Source organism: Drosophila sulfurigaster, chromosome X (assembly GCF_023558435.1).
Source record: "Drosophila sulfurigaster albostrigata strain 15112-1811.04 chromosome X, ASM2355843v2, whole genome shotgun sequence".
In the NCBI taxonomy this organism is placed as follows: Eukaryota; Metazoa; Arthropoda; class Insecta; order Diptera; family Drosophilidae; genus Drosophila; species Drosophila sulfurigaster.
The window spans coordinates 15,776,467-15,796,349 of NC_084885.1; the positions used below are offsets into that span (position 1 = coordinate 15,776,467).

A 19,883-nucleotide genomic window follows, 5' to 3' on the forward strand; every position below is an offset into this window, starting at 1 on the left:
ATATCTACATTTTTTATACGAATTATTTCTTAATGTTTAGTTAAGTGGAAATTTCACATTGTGGAATTGAACATTTTCAAAATTTGTATGTTGTGGGGGAATTTTAATTTATTTAATGAAGATGTCTTAAATTCATAATGTAGTTATTACAGGGTATATTTTGTTTTAATACCATATGAATAAGTGAATTACTCTCTCGCTTCAATGTTTTACGAATCTCGAAACAATTATTATAGGGTATATTTTTGTATATTGTCTTATATTATATTAATAAGTGAATTACTCTCTCGCTTCTCTGTTGATTTTGATCAACAATGATCGTAGATCATGTCAGCTCGCAATACACTTTTTACAGGGTATATGCAATGGTCGATAACATTCAGTGAACTGCGTTCCGCACGTTGGTCAGCAAAGCAGCGCGCACATGGCACTGGTAACCGATCTTCAGAGTTCTCAGTTCTTTGCCCCGTTGCAACGGCAATAAATAATCGCGCCGCGAATTGTTGAAATTCTCACGAAGAAGCCGGCGAACGAGACGAGAACGAGAACGTTGTTATCGCCCCAAACTGAATGATTACAGACGCGGACGGACCGGACAGACAGTGTTGGAAAGTGTGGCGAATGTGTGAGTGTAATCGATAAGTGATCGAAATGCTCTAAGAGGGGGGAATCCTAGTGACGTAACAAACAGCTGTTGTCACCGAGTGACGCAAAGCAAAGCGAAGCAAAAAAAAAAACGAAATGTGCAGCGCCGCTGCTTGGCAGGTGGGCAAACTAAAGACAACTCACCGCTGAGCGTTCTCGCTGCTGTTTTTGCAGAAGCTCGGCAAGGCATTAAACAACAACAACAACAACAACAACAAAAAAGCGCTGACAAAGTGCATTGAACTCGAAAGCGAGAAATTCTTATGCAAAAACAACAACAGCAGGAACAACACAAAAAAAAAAAAAACGGCCAACGAACATTTCAAAATTAACGCAAAGTTGCTGAGCCACGATGCCCGCTGCTAGCACTCGACGTCAGTGGCAGCGACATCGATTGCGGCAGCGGCAGAGACAGAAGCAGCGGCAGCGTCACGTTGTGGTCGCTCTTCACAATTACATACAATATTTATATGTTAAATGGCCAGACGGGCGCCGGGCTTAAACACTCGTCGTCGTCGTCGTCGTCGACGTCTTCGTCTGTGATGATAGAGCAAGCATTCAACAAGTGCCTGCTGCCTCCCCTTCCCTCCTTGCCTCTGCCTTACTTGCAGCTCCCCCCCAACTTTGGCTTAAGTTTTTAATTTTTTGTAGTTTAGTTTTTTGTTGCTTTTTCGGAATCGTGTTGGGTCGACGTCTCTTCTCGTCTCGTCTCTCACAACATCTCTCTCATCATGTGTACATCATCAAATTAAAACAGTCTTCATTTTTTTTTTTTATTGTTGTTGTGCTTCTTATTTATTTATTTATCTTGTTGTTGTTACTGTTGCTTGTTGCGCTCTTCACATTGTTATCGCATACGTTGACGTTGACGTCGACGCCGACAGCGACGCAAACGGAACCGAAGTGAAACGAACTTTGAGAACATTTTTTTTTTTGCTGGGGCACGCAACGCAAAGCAAGGCGATGGGATTAAATTATTGAATCAGATGCGGGCAAGAGAAGTGGCAGTTACTTAGTTCAACTTCGTTGCCCATTGTTATATCTCTGCTGCTGCTGCAGCTGCTTCTTCCTCCTCTTCTAGTGCTTCTCTTCTCTAATGCATATCATTTCCATTTCCACATTTGCACAAAACGGCAAATGGCATTTGACGTTCTGTGCACAGACTCTGTCTGATGATCTCTTTCTCTCTCGTGTTGCCTGCCAGCTGAATGCATTTCTCAGTTTCTGCTTTTTTTTGGCCGTTAGATACCACATTACTTTTAATTAGCAGTGTATTAGTTATGATTATTATGCGTATTTATTATTCACCTCGATGCTCTGCAATTATCAGCAATTGTTTATTATTAAATAAATTACAATTTCAGTTGGAGTTTAGTTCATTTTAAAAATAGCAGCTTTAACACCTGTATTTCAGTGTGACCGTCAGCGAGTTAGCTGAAATACGTGCGACCATTCGTCAGCTGGTCACACATTGTGCAGTATATTGGTATATTTTTCTGAAATAAGTATAAAGAAAGGCGCGTTGATTTAAATATTTTGTTAGTTGCCGGTTTCTTAAAATATTTCAATCGAAACTCAAATTTGTTCACTTAAATATTTGTATACCGTAAACTATATACATTAAATCATTCCTAACACACAAGATAGTTACTTTCTTTGCTTTACACGTCGCGTTGCGCGCGCGCATCAAATTATTTTCAAAGCGCCGCCTAAAAGCATGCAATGAATTTGTTCGCAACACAGTTTGTTAGCTGCTGATAGGTGGCGCCAAAGTGTAACAAGCTATAAAAAGCATACAACAGATTGTGAGTTTGAAGAAATTGAATTATGATGTCATAAATAAAAGCCATTGCTGGCATATTTATTTCTAATTGAAGTGAATTAGTAAATGCATCAACTTATTATACTTATTAATTGTGCTTTTGCAGAAACTGAAGGTGAATTAACACGTCTTATCAAAACGCTGCCCTGGGGACCGCTCTACTGTGTGCTGCAACAAGATGATCAAACATTTACCGCCTACTGCAGCGAAGAGATATCGGTAAGTGACTTAATTTTCAATATTCTATATAGTAGAGCTTATCATAAATAAATAACCGCTCATTGTACAAAATGTAAATGTGCTTCTCTTTCTCCCTCTCTGTTTCTATTTGTGTTTCGTCTTTTTGCTCACACATTCTATTGCACTCACTAATCAAAATGGAAACTAATAAAATCACAAATATAATAAAAAAAAAACTCACTCGCTACTAAACATTAGATATTCCCGGCAACGCCAAAAAAGGAGCTAGAGGTGGGTTTTTTAAATGTGCTCTAACCAAAATGTAAATCGTAGTGCTTTTATTATAGGAGTATTTTGAAATGTTGTTGTTACTATTCGAAACTTGACGTAATCTCTTCTCTTCATATTCTTAGCTGGGCGATGTTTGCTATGAGGATATACCGCGGGTGCGACTCGATCGGGTGCGTCGTCCAGCCAAAGCGCTGTGGGATGGACCGCCGACGTTGGCGGAGGAGAACGAGGATTCGGACACGTGTCTGGGCAGTGGCATGAATGGACTCAATGACATCGTGCTGAACACAACACTCTACAATGATCTAGGTAAGTGCCACTCTATCGTATGTACATCCAATACACATCATTTTATGTAAGGGGTCGCTTCGTCTCTCTTTTAATTGCATTGACCTGCGAGCTCTCTACGTAGCTCATCGGTAATTGCAGTTCGTGTGTTACTTTTGGGGCCGACGATCATATCAAAGCAAGCACGTGTGTGTGTGTTTGTGTGTGTGTAACTGCCCTTTCCCGTCATGCCTCACACCTCAGCTATACACAGATAGTGCCCTCTCTTTTTTTCGCTACTACTGTGAGAAGTCACTCAGGAAATTTGTTTGTATCGTCGTCACGCATGCCAGCACATTGGGCACAATAGCAGCGCAGCACACAGCACAGCACAGCACAGACAACAATCCCCATCCGGGGATGCGGGGCGGGGGCGGAGGCGGGACGGTAGGCGGCAGGGAAGTGAAGTGCAGGCAGAGTGACTCTGGCGGAAGAGCAACAACGATACCAGCCATACAACACTCCATTCAGACAACAGACAATATTCGTAGTATAGTAGACACAACAGACACACGACAACAATGGCGAACTCGTTAATGACAATCTACGCGCGATTGAACAACATTGTGAAGTGCAGCAAACGCGCGCGCGTTTTAGAGGAGAACAAAGCCAGCTTCCAAATCGATATTATTGTTTATCGATTAGGCATTTTTATATGCATACCATGTGAATGGATGGGATGCTTTTTGTTACCCTGCTCGCAGGAAGTTGTTATCGTTTGGCCCATTGTATGCACTTAATTGACTATCGAGTATTTATCGATTAGCAATTAGAAATAACGAAGTGCATTGTTTATCGATTACCAATATCCTAAGTGCATTTTAGTGGCTTTGAATAGTCATTTTAACACAAAATTTATGCTACTTAAGTCGCATCGATAGGCTCTATCGATTTGATTTGCTTATCGATAACATTTTTGATGATAATTGAATGTGCTACGTGTTGTGAATAGTTGCTTTTAACCAAATTTGTGTTGCGCAAGTCTTATCGATAGCCAATTAATTATGTCGTTATCGTTAATCGGTTTTCTCGCTAATTGCCAGCTTTCAAAAAGTAATTAATATTCAATTTGAGTTGCAACTACTTTTCAAGCTCTTAGCTTGCCTTGGCGCTGCATCGTGTGAGAACCTATCGTTATCGAACGTGTTTATCGTTTCATGTTATTTCGAAATGCGTTTTTCTTTGCATCTTTACACAAAGTTTCCTTGTTAAGTTTTTTGTTTCATTCATTCATTCAATTATTGGTCACTGATTCGATGTCGATGTATTGCAGTTGTTGTTGTTATTGTTGTTGTTGCTGTTGCTGTTATGCGTGTTGCTTGATTTTAATGTTGCTGTTAATGTTGTTAATGGCTGCGTATCAAGGCTGCTTTTGGACCAGAGCAGGCCAAGCCGCGTTAAGCCAATTCAAAGCTAAATAATCACTGAAGCGAGCGAGCGAACGCTGCTGCTGCAGCTGCAGCTGCGCTGCGCAGGCGTCGCTGCTCGACACCAAAACTAAAATGCAATTAAAACTGCGATTAGCTCAAGTTGCTGCTGCTTCTTCTTCTTTTCGCTGCCTGCTGCTTGTTCTTCTTCTTTTTGTGCTTGGCGCAGCAAATGTAAACAAGACGAGGCGCAAACACTTGCAACGCTTCATGCGTTTGCCTTATGCTACTTTGTTTCCACTTCCAAACTGTTCCATCAATGAACCGAGAACGCACGCAAAAGCAAGTGTGAGAGCAAGAGAGAGAGCTATAGCTGCTGAGAATGAGAATGGGAAAGAGCGGACGAGGCGAGAGCACGAGAGCGCAACGTGTCTCATTTCCGTTGCGTTTCATTTCATTGCAAGTCATCGCACAGTGGAGCAGGATGGAGAAGAATTATGTTTACAATTTAAATGTGTTTACTAGGGACTTCCTTCATATTACGAACTTAATGTGCAGCTTAGAACATATAATATTGTTAGTAACACTTTTTATGCTCTCGAAGAGCAAAGGAAATTATGTTCAAATAGTATTTTTATTGATATAAAAAATCTATGCTGTTCACTAATATTTCTAAAAATTCCCTAAGTGCTTTATCTAATTTAAACAAGTTGAAATAATATTTATAGAGACTGCGTGAGCATTCAATTTCTATTAGGTCTCTTATGTATAATGCCAAGAGTGCCGTGTCAAATTTAATCAAAAAAAGAAAATTTAAGCAATTTGATTTTTATTCAATACAGATTTTAAATTATTTAAAATTCTTTAATATTGTCATAATACACATAGTTATTTAGAGTTGGTATTTAGTTTTCTGCTATGAAGAGATTTTGATTTTGATATTAGTATAATACAATATCTGAAAAAATTAATTTTTATATTCTTGTATTGTATGTATTATTTAGAGTGATTTTTTATCGCTCGAACATATTTACATTTATATATACATTAACTAAAATCAATTTTATACTTTAGCTATGCTCTTTCATAGAAACTTTTTACATATACTGAAATTAAACTTATCTGCTTCAAATGTATTATTTAGATTGATTTTTGATCGCTCGAAAATCTTTGCATTTATTTATATTTTAATTAAAATCAATATGATTTTTTTTTGCTATATTTCATAGAAATTTTTTACATATACTGCTATTTGATTTATCTGTTTTAAATGTGCTATGTACGCTACTGTAATTAGTAGATGCTGGCCACATAAAAATTGCCAAATTATGGCATTCAACTTTTGTGCGCTTTGCCAATCGGCTTTGCTCCACTGTGCTGAGTACTGTTTCTCGCAGCTTTGTCGCTGTGTCTGTGTCTGTGGCTGTTGTTGCGTTTCGGTTCGGTTCGATTCGATTCGTTTCAGTCCACTTTAAGCTTCCGGCGCAGGCGGTTGGGTTCGGGTTCGTTTTGCTCGTTCGTTAGCACTCGCGCTTCGGTACGTTTTCTTCATCCACATGCAGATGGATTTTCTTGTCATTTTTTTTCTAGTTTTTTTTCCTTTTTTTTTTTTTGTCTAAAAAGATGTATTTTTTTTTGTAATATGTTTTTTTTTGAGTCGTTGTGCGTTTTACAGCTGAGTGGCGGCTGACTGAGCAAACGTGTTGCAAGTGTGTGTTTGTGTGTGTGTGTTATTGTTTATGCGTTTTTCATCTCTGATTTGCAAACAGAGTGACCGAGAGAGCAATAGAGAGAGACAGACAACATTTTGTGTGTGCTAGGTTTTATGCAAAATAAATACAATTTTCGTGAAGTGAATGAAAAATGATCAAGTGAAAATATTTTGTAAAACTATGCGCACCGTTGAGCGTTGCGAATGCGAATGCGAAATGAAAAAATGTTCTATAAATAATTGCAAAAACAACAACATGAAATAAACAGACGACGCACACAACGCACCAACAACAACAACAACAACAAGAACCGCGAAAAATAAAACACAAAATATAAAAGCAAGCAAAAATCGGCCGTTAAAACTGCGAGGAAAAACTACAACAAGCAGCAGCATCATAATCATGGCTAGAGCAAACACACACACACACACACATGATCATCGTGATTATCATCATCATGATCAGGGGCTATAAATTTAGCAAAAAGAAGAAATGAAATGGAAAAAAAACACAAAAACAGCAGCACAAAATTTTATATTCTCTTCTGTTTCAGGAAAAAATTCGTAATTTCGAAAATGAAAAAACGCCTACAAAAAATGCGCGTTTCAGGCGCGTTTTTCTAGCTGTTTTTCATTGTTGTTGATCGCGTTTCAAGTCAAAGTGAAAGAAAGAAAAACTGCAAAAGTGTGTAATGAGAAAGAGGGAAAAGAAAGAAATGTAAACTAAATTAGGGAAATGAGCGCTTGACACCAATTCCAACGGGGCGGCGGCGGAACGCAACAGGGCCAAAAAGGTTTAGCTTTAGAAAGAAAGAGAGAGAAGAGAACGCAAAGAGAAGTGTGCAGGGGACTTCTTGTGGTAAAGCGCCCAAAAGGCGGCCAAGAGACACCGGAAAGTCAACGTTTGCCTGTTGTTACTGTTGTTATTATTGTGGTTGTTATTACTGTAAACCGTTTACGGCCATAATCGCATCCGGATCAGCTTTTGGTTAAAGTGTCTTTTGCATGTGACACGACGACGGCAGCACTTGGATCGCGGTCAGCAGAGCGGGAGGGGTGTGGAGGGAGGGGGATCACCATCTATGGCCTATGTAAATCAGAATTCAACTGCGTGTTTTGCTTTGCAAAACTGTGTCAGCCAACTCAAAGTAGAGCCAAGAGAAAAGCTACGAAATAAAATAAAAAATAAAATAGCTAAAGCTTCAGCACCAAAACAAAGCAAAAAAAAAAAAGGTGAAGAAGAAGAAGAGACGCTGCTGCAAATGCCGCCAATTGACACCAATTAAATAATTTGATGCACATGACCCACATTTTATTTATATTAAGCGCCAAGAACAACTTCTACAACGCGACAATAAAATCTAAATATACAATTTGTATTTGTATATCTGTTTTTTTTTTGTTTGTTGTTGTTGGTAAATAAAACTGCATAAATACGCAATTCGCGAGTTGTTGCTGTGAACAACTTTCTTTTTGCGGCTGCATAAATAATTGAAATAGTTGTGTGTAGTTTTTCGTTGTGTTTGAAAAACAGCATCGAATCATTAATCAAATGCAGCACCACCCAACCACAACAGTTTGGCGACTGCATTGCCCCACAGCGCCACCAGATTGTGCCAAACAAGAGACAACAAACAAACACGACAACAATAAACAACAACAAAAACTTCGACAACCGCAGCACAAATTACAGACAGTTCAAAAAGTTGCTGCACACTCTTTACTCTTTACTCTTTTACGCCTCATATGATTCAGTCAAAATTCCAATTATTTGTCTCAGGAAAAAGTTCCAATTATCATTTTTCCTATGCATTAGTCAACTGATTTACTTTTAGGTCTTGACTAAGCTCATCTGCTGATAATACTTAAATCGCATCTATTTGCCTACTACTTACGTATGTAGTTAATTTGCAAGTAGTGTCAATTATGCCGTTTGAAACTTCAATGTGTTTCACATATGTATATATATTTTATTGCTATTCATAGCAATCAATTGTTTGTGTTAAATAAAAGTTGTTCACAAAGAAACATTTTCCTATAAAATAAAAGTTAACTTGATACTTAACTTTTATCTATTTGCATACTACTTACGTGTGTAGTCCATTTGTAAGTAGTGTTAATTATGCTGTGTTTCTATGTGTGAAACTTATATTTAGTTCCCAAAGAAACATTTTTCTATACATAGCAAGCAATTAGTTTTTGAAAAATAAAAGTTCTTCATGAAATTTATATTTTCTGCGAATGTGCGTAAAATATTCTACATTTCTTCATAAGTTGCTTATAACTAAATGATTTTCTTAATTCATCTACAGTGGGCAATAAATTATACCTACAAATAACAGAGCTTATATAGTTTTTACTGCAAAATTCTGTCTAAGTTGAAGATCTCTTGTAGAATATTAATCTGCTAAGCAATTGTTTCCCTTATACATTTTGTGTAATTAAATGCTTTCTACTCAATAATTCAGCTACAAATAAACAAAATTCTTGGAATCAAATAGAGTAAACAATTTTCTAATGGCAACTTTTTCTGTAACTTTTATGCATTCAAAAATGTTATTTAAGTAGAAAAGTTTTTATTTGCTGAAAATTGTGGCTTTAGCAATTGGTTGAATGCATTTCTTAATAAAGTTATGAACTCAGTCAATAAATTATCTCTGATAAATTACTATTTTAAAAATTTGGCTGGTAGAAACTTCTGCTAAAGTAAATTTATATTGCTTTGATTTAAATTGTATTATAAAATTCTCTCTACGTTGAAAACTTCTCTCAAATTGTTGTCTTGACATATATACATATATTATCCTTCATATATTTCCTTCTTACTTAAATTTATTTTACGTTGAAAATTCTGTCTTAGTTGAAGACTTGTTTTAAATTGTTGCCTTTCTTCATACTTAAATTTTGTTTTTGCATTGAAAATTCTGTTAAATTTGAAGACTTCTTTAAAATCTGATACCTTAGCTTTATATTCTTCTTACATAAATGTGTTTACTTCGACAATTCTCTCTAGGTTGAAGACTTTTCGTAAATTTGTTGCCTTAACATTTTATGCACATAAGATATTATAAATTCCGAACCTTTCCCTTGTTCGATTGAGTGATCGTATGCTGCCCTTTCGAATTGGTTTGTTTTTTTTGGTGACTATAACTCATCATCAAGTATTATAAAATATGCAGATCTGACTCAATTCGCTATTGTGCTGTGTGTTGTTACGAATCGTTGGATGATGTTGATTTGTTTTATGTTTCGATGAAAGCATTTTGCAGCAGCTCGTCAAACACGACACAAATGCCGCTCCATTTATGCATAGATAGATCTCTTGTCTCTTATCTCAACTGCCATCAATCAGCATATGCTGCAAACTTTGCCACAAAGTCGTAATATCCGCTATGAAATACTCTTCCCTATTTTGAGTGTATGTGTGTGTGTGTGTGTGTGTGTGTTGGCTTTTTACAATGCAAACGCAAAACTCCAATCGAAACAATAGACGCTCCCTTTGTTAGGTGTTGCGGGTTGCTGTTGCTGTTGATGTTGCTGCTGCGACCGTTGCCATTGTTGATGATGAATGCCATTGTTGTTGTTGTCCGCTGTCTGAGTTTCGCCTTGTTGTGGGTGAAATTGTCAGCCCAAAAAAAGTAGGAAAAAAGTAGCGTGTTTTATTATTTATTTGTGGAGAAGTCTCAGTCTATTGGCTGTGTAATTATACCCGCTACCCATAGGGTAGAAAGGTATTATAACTTTGTGCCTCCATGAAATTTATTTAACACACAAAAGGAAGCATCTTCGACCCCATAAAGTATATACATATATTCTTGATCAGCTTCGTTCTGAAGATAGAATCGCGATTTTGAGTACATTCAATAATAACTATAATCTTTATGATTGTTGAGATTTGGTTTGCGATCAGATCAAAATTATAGAAATTGTTTAAGAAATTCTTTTGTTTGGAGAAAAAGGCTACATATTTGCTTTGGCTGACAATGTGGTATATTTTGAGTATATCAATATACTAAATATGACATTTGTTATATTTTCTAGTATTTTTATGGAATATTAATTTGGCATACTTGAAACTAATATCGCACTGTTAGCCTACTGAGTTCCTCAATATGCTGAATAAAGTATTTTGTATATTTTTAGTATTTTTGAGGTATTTTTGGTATATTTAAAACTAATACCGCACTGTTAGTAGTACCATATCAATACACTGAATAAAGCCTTTGGTATATTTTAGTATTTTTGTGGTATATCTATTCAGTATATTTCAAATTAATACCGCACTGTTAGAAGTAATATATCAATATACTAAAATATAACCTTTGGCATATTTTAGTATTTTTGCGGTCTAAGAATTTGGTATATTCGAAATAAATACCGCATTGTTAGTAGTACTATATAAATATACTGAATATAACATTTGGTATATTTTAGTATTTTTGTGGAATATTAATTTGGTATATTTGAAATTAATACCACACTGCTAGAATCGCTATATCAATATACTAAAATATAACCTTTGGTATATTTTATTATTTTTTGGATTTATTAATTTGGTATATTCGAAATTAATACCGCACTGTTAGTAGTACTATTTCAATATACTGGATATAACATTTGGTGTATTTTAGTATTTTTTCAGTATATTAATATGGTATATTTAAAATGAATACCGCAATGTTTTGCGCTTATTCAAAATGAAGAGCAAGTATCTCACAGTCGAGCACATTCTAAAGTAGCTTGTTCATGCACCAAAATGCACATTTGCCATACATTTGAACTTCTTCTCTCGCTGTCAGCTGGAACAGCAGTTGGCAAGTTAGATGCGAAATGTATCTGCAACTGTTTTGCTGTGTTGATTAAAAGTGAATTTCCTCTGCCGTTGTATCCGTTACTTTGAAGTTGTCGTTGTTGTCAATTGAACCATTTGAGGCAACGACAACAATTAACAGCAGCAGCAGCAGCCACATTCAGTAATTCATATGTCATAAATATCTGTCAGTCACTCGGTATACATTTGCATCTGTAGTTGTGTGTGTGTGTGTGTGCATGTAAATTGCCCGTTCGCACTTTGCACAAAAACAAAAAAAAACTGCGCGATGTCGTCATCGTCGCCTCCATCATCATCATCATCATCGCGGCCCCTGTTGAGCGAGCCGTCGATCTACATATGGCAATTGTTTCCACTTCCAATTTCAGCGCAAGATAGAGACAGAGAGAGAGAGAGAGAGAGAGAGAGAGAGAGAGAGAGATGGCCAATTATATAATAGATATACACGTCGTATACTTATTCACTCGCCTCACTTGTCTCTCTATTTTGATCTGCGCGAAGAAAGTGTAAAAGATACTATGCGACTATTATTTATTAGCTCAACTCGGCCAATTAAATTGAAATCTAGCATTATCCAGCTGCTACGACTTGACATGAATACATTTCAACGCAACAAAAAGTTCTAGCAAAAAAGGTTGATGACTTTGCTTCATTTTCATTTGGCAATTTTGATGTCGCTTTTGTTGTGCCATCATGACTCAAGTTGATTGCATCATTTTGATGCGAAGGATTAGGCTGATGAATGTCTGCTCTGCATCAAATATGAGATATGATTACATATAGTTCAAATATGCTACACATTCCACCAGCTAATTAATTGCCTGTCAACGTTGACATCTTGTTTCCACTGCATACAAAATTTCTAGGCAAACTAGTTCGATTAGTTCTATATTATATGTATATCAGACTTGCACGCAAAGGAATGTTCTACTGGAATTTCTTGTTATACATTGTTTTATTTTCAAGCTAAGCTCAAAGTTTGCTAAATTTATGAGAGGAAAAAGTCCTAAGTTTAACCTTAAGACTCTATAATAATTAATATTATCTAACTATATATCAGACTTGCACGCAGAGGAATGTTCTACTGGAATTTCTTGTTATACATTGTTTTATTTTTAAGCTAAGCTCAAAGTTTGCTAAATTTATGAGAGGAAAAAGTCCTAAGTTTAACCTTAAGACTCTATAATAATTAATATTATCTAACTATATATCAGACTTGCACGCAGAGGAATGTTCTACTGGAATTTCTTGTTATACATTGTTTTATTTTTAAGCTAAGCTCAAAGTTTGCTAAATTTATGAGAGGAAAAAGTCCTAAGTTTAACCTTAAGACTCTATAATATTTAATATTATCTAAAAAACGAGAGGATTTTAAGTCATTTCAACTATAGTAAAATAATTTGTATAATCTAAAAAATGAGAAACTTTTAAGACCTACGATATTTGATTATTTCTAGCTGAAAAATATAATTTGTATAATTTAAAAGGCTCTCATTTTTTAGGTTATATTATGAATGTCTCAAAAATATTTTCAGGCTTAGATGGTTACCAGCAGCTTATGATTTTTTCAATGAAGAATCTGTGTTAAGAAAAGAACTACCTTTGTAACTCTGTTTTGTTATTTTTTCCCATGCAAACTCAAATAGTTCTTCCATCTTTAGGTATTATTTTATGTTTGTAGAGGTTATACACTGAAGTAATAAAAGGGTAATAAAAAACCTTTAACTATGTTTGCAAATTATAAAAAATTCTTAAGACTGAACTTGTGCAAAACTAAATTTAGGATCTGTTCATAATTTGTTGATATCTCTTATACTTTGTCTTTAATCTGGGTTACTATATATCATATTTTGAGGCATTTTTTGTGTTTGCAGCGATTCAATTGTATACTTAAGTAATAGTAAGAGAATAAAAAAAGAGAACTAAAGTCTTGAGACTAAACTCATGAGATTTTCAATTTGTTGAACGAACTTTAAGGTGTTTTCAACATAGAATGAAATGTAGCTAACACTTTTTAAGATTTGTTCTAATTTGTGTTACCTCTGCGCTACTTTTATTATAATAACTTTAGTCTTAAGGAAATTCCATTGAACTCGAATCCAGGAATGTTATTGATGAATTTCCTTTAACATAAAGATCAGCTGTCTTCTTGTTGTCTTCTTGACAAAGATCCTTAAAGCAGATACAGATATACAGATATATGTATGTATGTATGTATGTGGAATAGCTCTGAAGTTGGCCACAATTTAATTGAGCTGCTGCAGTTCGCGCCCTTAGCTGGCTGTGTGTAAACACAACGTCCATTGTGTGGCCATTGTTTATATAGAATTCCGACATGGAATTATTTTGTATGTGTGAGAGCTAGAGATGGGGTTAGAGATGGGGGACATCGGGAGAGGGTTTGAGAGGATTGCCATGGCCACTACACTATTTAGTTTTGTGATTTGTTTACACGAATGTTTATCGCACCTTGAGATGCGTTTGAAATCATTTCCAAAAATAAAAATCTCAACAAATTTTGTTGTACAGCGAATCGAGCTGTTCGCCTCATGTTGCTTGGCTGCTGGGCAACAGACGAAAATTCAAATAAATTTTTAGCGAAAACAAAATGAAAAATCAGGAAAAATAATCGCGTAAACAAGGCGAACTATAAAAACAACAACAGCAATAATTTCACAGGCGAACAGAGACAGAGACCGAGAGAGAAAGAGACAGAGAGAGAGAGAGATAGAGAATGAGAGAAGCGCATAAAACAGTTAAATTGCTTTATGTGCCCATTTCGACATCAGACAAAGACCCCGTTGGGTAGCTACTTAGGGGCCTGCTAAGACATTGCTCCCTCTCTCCTCCCCCCCCCCTCTTCTGCTCCCTTTTCTTAGTTTTTTTTCGCCCTGCTAAATAATTTACATAATATGCAACACATGTTGACACGAATAACGAGCCAAAAAGTGGGCGGCAAGGCGAAAAAAGGCGGTCGAAGCGGCCGCTTGAAAGACTCGGCAAATGAGTTTCCCCCCCCTTGCCCCATCCCCCTTCCACCACTTCCCCTCATTATGCCCCCTCATCAGTGGTAAAGCTATTTCACTTGCGACAGAGTGGAGATAGCCAACTAACAATCGTCCGCTCTTCCTCCACTCTTCCACCTTCTCTTCCTCCTCCTCAAACTGCTCAGCGTGTGAAAAATTGCGTTTGCCAAGTGTTGAGTGCTGAGTGGAAAGTGCGGCTCATTTCCAGCCGCAGTTTCAAGTCTGCGAATGATAATGAAGCACCAACACAGAGACAGAGAGAGAGAAAGAGAAAGAGAGAGACCGACCCCCAAGCCACTTAATTGGGGAAGAGTTCATTCAGCGCATAGCTAGAAAAAAAAACCCAACTGAACCCAACAAAAAGGTGAACAACATTCTAGCAGAGCACAACAAAAAACAGACTAAATTAAATGAGAGTAGAGCTGAAGAGAGTCTTGTAGGAAATGGGAAAAAAGAAAAGTCGGACAGAAAATATCAATCAAAATTAATAAAAAAAAGAAAAATGAGCTTAACAAAATCTTTAAGCAGCATTTCAACTTCTTTAAAGGTGAGATAAAGTTGCAATCTCTTTAGACACAAGATGAAAGTGAGGCAAAGTTAGCGAATATGTTAGAATAGATCTATGTTAAGGGCTCTTTCGGGGCTAGGAACTTTTGAAGCATCAGATTCCAATTATGGCATTTGTAATAAAAATCTTGAATCTTGAATGATTAAATTTACGAGAGTAGAGCTGAGAAAGCTTTGTAGGAAATGGAAAAATATGAACAAGAACTGAAGTCTGACAGAAAATATCAATTAAAAATAATAAATAAGAAAAATGAGCTTAACAAAATCTTTAAGCAGCATTTCAACTTGTTCAGACACAAGTTGAAAGTGAGACAAAGTTAGCAACTATTAAAGAGGCATTAAAAAGGCTCTTTTGGGGCAACAGATTCCAGTTCTGTGCATTTGTAGTAAAAATCTTGTATTAAAATTAAGAAAAGTTGCCAAGTTGCTTGCGGGAAGCTGCAAAGAAATTCAGTTTGAGATCAGCAAAGAGAGAAAGTGAGTGAGTTTGAGCTTAGTAAAGTCAAAGCAGCAGCAGCAAGTCTTGATTTTATTAATGTTGAACTAATTAAAAGCAAGAAATATGTTTGTTTATTAATTCTTTTTTATTAGGAGTAAAAACTGAAATTTTAATTCGCCTAACCTAACCTACATAAAATATAAAGCAATGTAAGATAGATCCTAAAGTGATTGAATTTGCATTAAGAGAAATTTTTTGGTAAAGCAAGAAGTAAGTGTCAAATTAGATGTATTATTTTTATGGAAAAAAGACGGATCTTAGTTGTTTTGGCTAACAGTCTGGTTTATTTTGTACTCTAGGGTATATTTTGTCAATATACCAAATATAACCTTTGGTACATTTGAATATTATCGCTGGTATATTACTTTGGTATATTTTTGGAATAATACCGCACTGTTTTACTTTTATTAGCGGTTATCTCAAGCACATTTGATGGTAGCTTTCTTGCTTGTTTATTATTAATTTGCGAAGAAATGTGAAAGATTAATGTATTGAAATTGAAAATTTCTTAAGCTTCAATTAAGGCCACTGAAAACTAAGCTTATATTTTATTTTAATACATATAAAATAATAAAATAACTCATATAGAAAATCTAATCTATTTTAGATTTCACATTCGTTAAACTTCAGTTTAATGTCAATGTTGTTTTCATATGCAAACATTGGCATGTGCTCCTCATAATCGATTATCAAAATCATTCACAAGCTGATCAAATAAAACGATATCGTCCATTGTGTTGATCTGTTTTTGAGTCGTGATGAGGCAAGCGAAGAATACAAAAGTCAACTAGCTGGCGTGTAAAACGGATTAAAATCCGAATCTGTAGTCACATCTGCATATGTATTTGTATCTGTATCTATATCTGTATCTGTCGCTGTTTTTTGAATGGCAACTGTTTACAGATTAAACTGATGATGATGATGAGATCGAGGGGCAGACACGAAATGACAGCGAGAAATTCTCAAGAGTTATTTTGCTGCTGCTGTTGCTGCTGCTGTGATGATGATTATTGCGAGCCCATTGAAATTCATGGCGAGTTCTCAGTTTCTGTTGCTGCCATGAAAAGACAATCGGAGAATTCTCTTGTGTCTCTCTAAATGGGCTGTCCCCGAAAAAAGAACCGCAAATATCCGTCTACCCAAAAAAAAAAAAAAAAAAGATTGAAGAAAAAGAAGAAGAGGTGAAAAAAAAACAACTGACGACCGGACGAACTACAATAAACAACAATTTTCACTTTTTATTGTTGTTGTCATTTGCTTTCTTGGCTTGTTGTTAATTTAATTTGACTGTGGCCAACGAACGATCAACGACCACAACAATTGAACCTCCTCTACCTCCCCCTCTCTCTCTACTTCTCTTAGTCTCTCTTGACGCCCACTGCCACGCCCCGTTGGCTGTTTAGTTTTTCAGTTGACGTTTCGAGCTGTTGTTGTGTTTGCATTGTTCTGAATGAATCACACACACAAAAGGCAACACGTTTATGGCTATCTGTTCCCCACCCACTTCTCCACCTCCCCCCTCTCCCTCCCACCGCTGTATGTGCCCCCTTTTGACTGATTCGTTCACGTACTTCAGCCATGTACGAGTTGCTGTCGCTGTTGCTGTTTCTCTGCCCCATTCATTTCTCGATTCTCTGTCTGTCATGCCCCTCTCTCTCTTTCTCTCTCTCACTCGCTCCTTCTCTCTCCCTCTGACTGACTTTATGTGTGTCGCAATTATCGCCGCAATCATCGTGGTCCATTTTGATCAAGGAGAAGCTCACAAATAAACTGGGCTCAGCATATCGCATTGCCACATAATAGAAATCTCCCTCCATCTCTCTCTCTCTCTCTCTCTCTCTCTCTCTCTCTCTCTCTCTCTCTCTCTCTCTCTCTCTCTCTCTCTCTCTTCGATCTGCCCCTTTGCCTCATTGTGGCTGTGGCGCCGCCGCAATGCCAACGACCTCAGGGAGGCCTCCAGAACCCTGCGAATACGTTTTGCTGTGCTTGCATAACGCTCATCGCATCACATTCATAGAATGGCCAATTGTTTTTTTTCTGCGTTTTCCACGCTGCCAGCGTCAGCTGCGACTGCGACAGCGACTGCGACTGCAAAGCTCGTCTCATTCGTTTGGCTTTTGCATCTTTTGTTCTACGGCGACAATACGAACGAAAAATTTCCCACGTCCCATGCGAAGAAAGCCGCGAATGTGCAGCGCAATGCTTGAATGCCTATAGCGAGGGTCGATCGTTAAGTTTTATTACACAGAAGCAGCTTTGACAGCAGCTTTTAAAAGTTTAGCATTTATCATCGCAATTCTCTCCCATATACAACAAACTTAAGAAGCTTTATTAATACGTTTTAAAGCTGTTAAAAACTCAACCTAGTGGCATTGAAAACTCAACTCATTAATTGTATTAAAAATGTTGAGAGTTCAAACCAATAAATTCGAAAGATTTTTTTTTAATATTTTTTAAATTAAGTCGCAAAATACCTTAGACTTAATGACAGCTTTAACAAGCTTTAAAGCTGTTGAAAGCTTAGGGCAACTGAGTTAACGTTTGATTTATTATTTGCATTAAATAAACGAATCTTTTAATGATTTTGAGAGTTTAAACAATGAAACAATGACAATTTTTTAGACTTGGTGGCAGCTTTAACAAGCTTTAAAGCTGTTGCAAGCTCAGCCTTAGAGTTGAGTTTGCTTATATTTATTTTCAAGACATTCAATGCTTACATTTTATGTTAATGTATAATGAATAAAAAACATTCATTATAGATTTTGCAGTTCAGTTTTTCTACAACTGAACTGGAATTTTAAGAGCAACTTCAATAATACGCTTTAAAGCTGTTAAAAGCTCAGCTTAAGACTATAGTGTATTTATAATATCAGTTTCAAGGTATTCATTTTGCTTACATTTTGAAGTTTATTGAAAATATAAACCTTTCACAATAATAATGCACTTAAAAGCTGTTGAAAGCTCATGCGTACATCATTTATGTTTCTGCTATTAATCCATCCTCATTTACTTCACTGTTTGTATTGAGTTCTAAGAAACTCTTGAAAGCTAATCTCTTGGTCGTAGTCTTTTATTCTGCTAGCCACTTTGTCAGCTCTTTAGTGTCATAAAAAAGAAATGAACTGTTACAATGAAGCTGGCTGTTCAACTGTGCGAACGACGAGTAACTATTTATTGTTAATAACAAATATAAACAAGAAGATTATCGCATGTTAAGCGTATAATTCAAGCGTTTCTCCTTGTGCTGTTGTCTGCGCAAATAATGCTTGGAGAAGTTAAAGCTCATTAACATCATCCAGTCGCCAATGCAATGCAATAATGGAACGAAAAATGAACAAACTCACGCAGTTTCGCATTAGCCAGTCAATCAGCGTGTAATTACAATTATCTTTACCGTATATAAACATTGTTTGTTTGATCATTTCCTTGATTACACTCTCGCACATTACGGAGTCGAGAATTAACGCGAAATTCGGTTGAACAAAAAGCACAACAAAATCAAAAAGAAACGCACAACAAAAACTTAAAAAGAAATGATGATTAACCTACAACGGCGAATTCATGGCAATTAGCACGTGTGAACTTTAGAATCTTTATGCGTAATCCTGATCGTGCTCAGATTCAGATCTGTTCATGCAGTTCTCGATGTCAACTGTATTTTGCCAGTACAGTTTTCATTCGATATAGTTGAGCTCTGACGAAGCCAAACTCGTTACTAAGTTATTCTGAAAAAAGAATAAATAGCCTAAAAAGTTGTTATTTTCAAATGAAAATGAAATAGTTTTGAATAATATATATAGCTTTCAAATTCTTCACCCACTATTAACATAATATATATGTATATCGGTAATTCTCTGGCAGATTTTAAAATAACATAAACTGTAATCATTTTAAAATTAACAAAAGATTGTTTCTATAACTCTAGATTAGCACTATATTAAAAAAAAAAAATAAATAATTCTAAAATCATTCTTAGGTCACATAAAATTTACTTATTATCTTTAGATAGATAGATTGTAAATAAATAAAGAATATAAAAAAATTAATTAAAGTGCTAATCAAAAGCTATAAGATTCATCTTATATCTTCATCTTAACGAAATGTTTTTGTGTATTTTTTCAACATTTTCGCCAAAGAATTACATATTTTATAGAATTTATGTACATTTCTTCAATTTTGGAATTTTCTATTCAATTGATCAATGTTTATTTTTCATTTTTTAAATTGGAAAATCTAACAAAATTTCTACGTTTGCTTCTTAAAACAAATATTTAATTACAATATTCAAATCAAATATTTAAATAGTTATTCCAATATAAATGCAAAGTGTAGAATTTGAAAGCAGTAAGTAAATAAAAGAAACTCGGAAGTAAATGAAATAAAATATTATGTGATATATTGTTTCATTTACTATTGTACAGCTTTGAAATTCTACATTTTGTATTTATTTCGAAATGAACATTTAAATATTTTATTTAAATATTCTTTAATATTTATGTGTAATCGTATGTTCCATCAACATTTTACTGAGTGCACATTTTGGAGTGCTTTGAAATTTGCATTTCTTATGGCTGCATAGACATTCGAAATATTATGCGCCACCCTCGCCATATAGCT

The 19,883-nt window shown here is 35.7% G+C and overlaps 1 protein-coding gene across 5 annotated transcripts in view; it reads left to right on the forward strand.

The window, feature by feature from the left end:
- LOC133848180 (ras GTPase-activating protein raskol) overlaps positions 1–19,883 on the forward strand; it is a 58,414-nt gene that overhangs the window by 13,102 nt on the left and 25,429 nt on the right. For 2 of the 5 annotated variants that reach the window (XM_062283624.1, XM_062283626.1), the window contains exons 2-4: positions 2,574–2,686; positions 2,906–2,938; positions 3,061–3,247. In XM_062283624.1, the coding sequence (XP_062139608.1) occupies positions 2,574–2,686; positions 2,906–2,938; positions 3,061–3,247 (333 nt within the window). Of the gene's footprint in view, positions 1–2,573; positions 2,687–2,905; positions 2,939–3,060; positions 3,248–6,084; positions 6,170–19,883 lie in introns of those variants that run through there. The other 3 variants (XM_062283625.1, XM_062283627.1, XM_062283628.1) reach the window with 2 other exon arrangements.